Source organism: Sprattus sprattus, assembly GCF_963457725.1.
Source record: "Sprattus sprattus genome assembly, chromosome: 12".
Lineage (NCBI taxonomy): Eukaryota > Metazoa > Chordata > Actinopteri > Clupeiformes > Clupeidae > Sprattus > Sprattus sprattus.
Genome location: NC_137910.1, coordinates 12,223,416 through 12,228,415, shown reverse-complemented (window position 1 = coordinate 12,228,415; position 5,000 = coordinate 12,223,416). Strand labels below are relative to the sequence as shown.

Sequence of the window (5,000 nt, the reverse complement as noted above, 5' to 3'; positions counted from 1 at the left end):
GATCATATCATTCTCATACTGTTGTTTAGTATCACACAGAGACTTAGTATAGATGTCAGTTACTGCCTGGATGAACAGCTTTGCCCACTCTGTTTACGACAAAAAAATTAAGGGTTCACAAAGGGAGACAATGTTGATGTACTTAGATTTGTACTAAGCCTTGCCCAAAATGGCCACCTCCACTTGGCCTTTACAATCATATTAAGTTTTTTTCGTGGTATGACACAAGCCAGTCAACCCACCCACGCTAAACAGCCTAAATCAGCATCCAAGTTGCACCCAAGTCAGCACCAAGTTGTGCACAAAATGTACAGCTTGTGGTTGTATCTTAGGGGTGAACAATGTCTTTGGAAAATTCTCCAATTGTGGGCTAATCCATAAAAGACTGAAGTCAGACTCTGAATTAAAAGTTATTCTGGGCTTGTCTGTGGTTAAGGGTACAGCCCTGACAAGTGGTTCCAAGTTTTTCCATTTAGAACATTCGGCCATTCTCCCACACTCTCGCCCAGACGCAGAACCCATTACTGGCCCCTGGAACAGGGAGACATTCCCCTCAGGCTCCCCTTACCTTCTGCTTTCCCATTCTCCATGACTTCCTGGAGATGTTTGGACCACCGCTGCTGCTGCTGGAGGGATGTTTGGACAAGCGTCAACGAGAAGTCGCTGTGTTGTATCCACTGAGTTGTTCTTGAGTGTACGCTCCGTGTTAGAACTGTGATTTCTCGCCGCTGTAGCGACACTGCACTTTGTTGAGGATCCAGTGAGTAGGCTGGGAGTTTGTTGATGTCGCTGCCTGTCACTGTAAGGTCGTCATTAGGGCACTGTTGGAAGTAAGGAGTGTCTGCGGTCTGCTGAGGGGCTGCGTCTGTGATTCTCCTTCCCCTGTCTCTGTTGGTTTTTTCCTGTCTTTCTTGCTCTCCCTCTTCCACCTATCCTATCCCTCCTTCTCTGAAGCATGTGAGACTGATGAGGCAGCAAACAAAAAGTGGCCTTGTTTTACAGTAAGTAGATGGGAAGTAAGGAGAGGGTGAGGAAAGGGAGAGCAAGAGAGGGAGAGGGATAGAGACTCTGAGGTTTTGTCACTCCTTCTTAGGGACGATTCAATTTCCTGTTCAACCTTTCCCTCCAATTTACCATGAAAATTACTGATGCCACAGCTGTGAGACGTCTCTCTCTCTCTCTCTCTCTCTCTCACACACACACACACACACACACACACACACACACACACACACACATATACACATACCCACACACACACACACACACACACACACACAGAGAACACCTTCAATGTGCACATCACAAGCCTAGACTACACATACAACTCATGAATTACTGAGGTCAGGTCACAGGATGCATGTCATTCATTATAGAATTTTAATCAGTAGTTTAGTGTGTAAAAGACACACATTCATAAGGATAACTAAGCCACTGCCGACAGAATATGTTTAGGAAGAAGAGATACATCATTTTATTGCTTACTGTTTCCTTTCACTTTACTGAATACTGAAAATTAGATAATTTTTTTGACAAGAAACTTTTGTGACAGGAATGGAAGCTGTTTTGTCATGACTGACTATGCTCAGTTCAGAGAACTGTCTTCAGAAAACCTGAAAAGATATATACTTTATTTTTAATGTGGAATAATTGATTGATAATTGGTTATGTTAATCTTACAAATGTCATTACTCTTCTGTAGTCTTTACAGACTGACCTTTTTGTCAATGGAAAACTGCCAAGAGAATAGGAAACCTTGTTCAGCTCCTCTTACACAAGTCCTGTGTTATTACTTCAGTCATGAGTTCAGCTGTGTGTGTGAGTGTCGAGGGTGCAGATGAAAAAAAGTTCAGATGCTGAACAGGAGATGTGTTCCCCTGAAGGTCACACTCTTCTCACAAATCAAGACTTGTACATGAACAATACACTCGTTATTATGTGAGGGCATACGTGTGTGTGTGTGTGTGTGTGTATGAGAATTTGTGAGGGGGTTGATGATAGTTGTATTTGTACAATTAACTGGAGCATCAAAGGCAACACTCCTTTTTAAGCAATGGTCAAACTATAACAGAAATATATCCATGCATTATTAATTTCAATAGCTCACATAACTGTTGCCACTTCTAAAATGAAATTGCTCTTTCAATTAATTTTTCTTTTTCTGTCATCAAAAACATTTTTTTCATTGAAAGATTAATTTTATTCACAAGAAAAATATCAAATTTAAAGATGTCATAAGGTGTGGAACACATTTGTTTTCAGTACAAACTTGGATGCTAATCAGTAAATGTTTTTAAAAGGATAGTTCAGCAAAGGTCCAGCCATAAAATTGGATAATGTTGGTTGTGTATGCTTGTTTGTGTTACATGTTAAGTTTCAGTTTCAATCCAGGTGCTGCTCGGTTGCGGAAGACACCAGTCCACTCCAGTCCTTGTGCATCAGTGAACTCTCCCTCCCCTTGTAGCCTACATAAGTATATGCCATACAATCACTGTGACATGGTGGTGCCAAATTATCTTCTAACAAATTGCAATATTCTTGTTTTTAAATTACAGTAAGTTAAGATACTATATTCACTATTACTTTGACTAGGTTGGTTATGGAGGAAATGCAAATGAAATTCTTCATTAAAATAATTGTACTGGATAATATGAAGTCCATTACCTGTTTTCATTAAAGGTCCCAATGTATTTGGTTCCATCTGGAAAGTGGTATGTGCCATTGCCATGGTACATGTTGTCCATGAAGTCCCCCTCATATTTAGCACCAGATGGGTGCACCAGGGTTCCAGCGCCGTTCATCTAAAAGACACAAACACACAGCAACAAATGAGAGAGAGAGAGACTTAAGAGAGCAGACTCACATTTGGCCTACAACTACTGCCAACCTCCTGGTGGTGCTCTGTTTTTTTACATTAATCAATAAGCAAAGAACAGAAACACAACACACGTCACCTTGTCTCCACTCCATTTTCCTGAGTATGTTATTCCAATGGCTGTTTTTTGGGTGCCCACACCTTTCCTCACCACCACACCTTCTGATGTGCGGTAGCACTCTCCCTCTGAGGACCACACACCAACAATATAGTAACATTAATGTCATGAATATTCAGCGTGGACAGCAAAATGATAGTTATGAGATGTCACCCCCTTACCCATATATTTTATGAGTTTAAGCGTGGGCACGCACATACACATACTTACCATAAGTATCACCATTTGGAAAAATATAGGTCACCTTGAAAGACTCCTCCACTGTAAAATATGTAGACCAACTAATTTTAGACAGAACATACAAACTGCATTATGATCTAGCAAAACTTTATTCAGCATAGAACCAAAGCTACCTTTCCTTTCTTCATTATCCGACTTTCTCCTGCCTGAAATACGATTGTATAAACAAATTTGTAACAAATAACATAATTTGATTACAGAAACAACAAGTTATGTAAGTTAGGCATGCAGGGCTTGCTACTCACCTGACATAATGATTACCACCGTGTATTTGCCATTAGCAACTAGTAGGTGGCTATTTACACGTAGGCTATATTGCGGTGTATTTCTGTGCCACCAAGTAATCTAACTTTCTATTCTAATTGACAAAAGCCCATTAATGTTTGACTAAACCCTCTCGCCAGGGGCCGCCTTCTCAGTATATACCTGTGGTTTTACTCACAAAGCCAGTTAGGTGTGACACACGATAATGAACTGTATTCGTATCACTATTTGCACGTCTGCCACAAAATACTCTTCCGTTTTGAATTGCTATGGCAACAGTACAACTGACTTTGTCATGCGCTGTAGAAATCCAGCTCCAAAAGTAATGCAACACACTATGACTTCTTGTAAGTACGCGTAAACAACGTTATTGTGATCGTGTTAAATGTGTTTGTCTCACAGAACTATACATGTAGCGATAATAAATTACATGACTACATTTTTATGAGAATGTTGTCGGAACTGTTTCATGTAGTACCCTGTGCTACACGGTTTATAATATCGTGTGCAATATTTTCTTTCAGTGTATATTGGGTCTCGTAGTTTCTCTGCTGATTCAAACCTTAGTCATACCCCATATTAAACTACCTTTCCCAAGAGACGTTGCGCACAAAATGCTAGGTATCCATGACAGCCTTGTTATTGTTGTAGCGCTAATGTGAGTACATCACCAAAGCACTGGAAGAGTGATGAGGCTTGCCTTATATCATACATGTAGCTGGTAGTTGTGCAATATTGGGTGTCTTACTTTGAGTTGGCATTAAGTCATTTGTGCACTAATGAAGCTAGATATTTGTCAAGTGTTAATATGTCTGTAAAGTGGTGGTTCATGTAGCACTTAGCTAATGTCAGCTAGGTAGTCATCCCGATATTCTGCACAACTGTAACCAGCTATGATACCTAGCTAACGTTAGCTTGCTAATAACCCATGGTGGATTTCAAGCTCTCAGAGTAAGATTAGCACTTGCAGTTTGTTTTTGAAATCATAGTTGCCAGTACTGTCAGCAAGCGTGTTAGAACAGAAATCCTGGAAACATGACAGATCCCCGGCAGAGGAGAGAGCTAGCTCGGGGAGAAGCAAGGTTAACGCTAGGTTCGAGGAAAGAAGACCTGCAGGTGGTGATGGGCCTGTAAACACATCAGCCGGGAGAATGATTTCGCGATACACTAGAAGGCCCGTATCGCATAATTTACAGATGTGAGTGACAATTACTCCAACTTCACTTAACTACCCATTAACGCTGTGACGTTTTTATTCAAAGCGATAGAGTTAACCTTGGCTGTGTTGACAATAACCCACCTATTTGTCTTATAGTACACTTTAATTGCATGGCTGTCTTTATAATTTAGCTTCGGAGATTTTGTTTTTACTCTTCCTTCTATGCCCTGTTCAATTTTCAGTCGCTATATTTAGGCCTTACTCTTGCCTGCAACATAATCAGAAGCATGCTTCATGCCTCACATGCCTCTCACCCTTAGCCCCTTGATCTTATTGACTGATTG

The 5,000-nt window shown here is 40.6% G+C and overlaps 2 protein-coding genes across 2 annotated transcripts in view; one reads left to right on the top strand and one right to left on the bottom strand.

Annotated features, from left to right (window-relative positions):
* Positions 1 to 3,485, bottom strand: part of morn2 (MORN repeat containing 2) — a gene marked incomplete at both ends in the record, with an annotated part of 3,628 nt that extends 143 nt beyond the window's left edge. Inside the window, 5 exons of the mRNA XM_080848607.1 lie at positions 569 to 626; positions 2,665 to 2,801; positions 2,955 to 3,061; positions 3,204 to 3,254; positions 3,479 to 3,485. Coding sequence (XP_080704733.1) covers positions 569 to 626; positions 2,665 to 2,801; positions 2,955 to 3,061; positions 3,204 to 3,254; positions 3,479 to 3,485 — 360 coding nt within the window. The remainder of the gene's footprint in view (positions 1 to 568; positions 627 to 2,664; positions 2,802 to 2,954; positions 3,062 to 3,203; positions 3,255 to 3,478) is intronic.
* Positions 3,486 to 4,624: 1,139 nt separating this feature from the next.
* The window catches only part of fam149b1 (family with sequence similarity 149 member B1), an 11,915-nt gene continuing 11,539 nt past the window's right edge, over positions 4,625 to 5,000 (top strand). Inside the window, exon 1 of the mRNA XM_080848868.1 lies at positions 4,625 to 4,695. Coding sequence (XP_080704994.1) covers positions 4,649 to 4,695 — 47 coding nt within the window. The 5' untranslated portion in view covers positions 4,625 to 4,648. The remainder of the gene's footprint in view (positions 4,696 to 5,000) is intronic.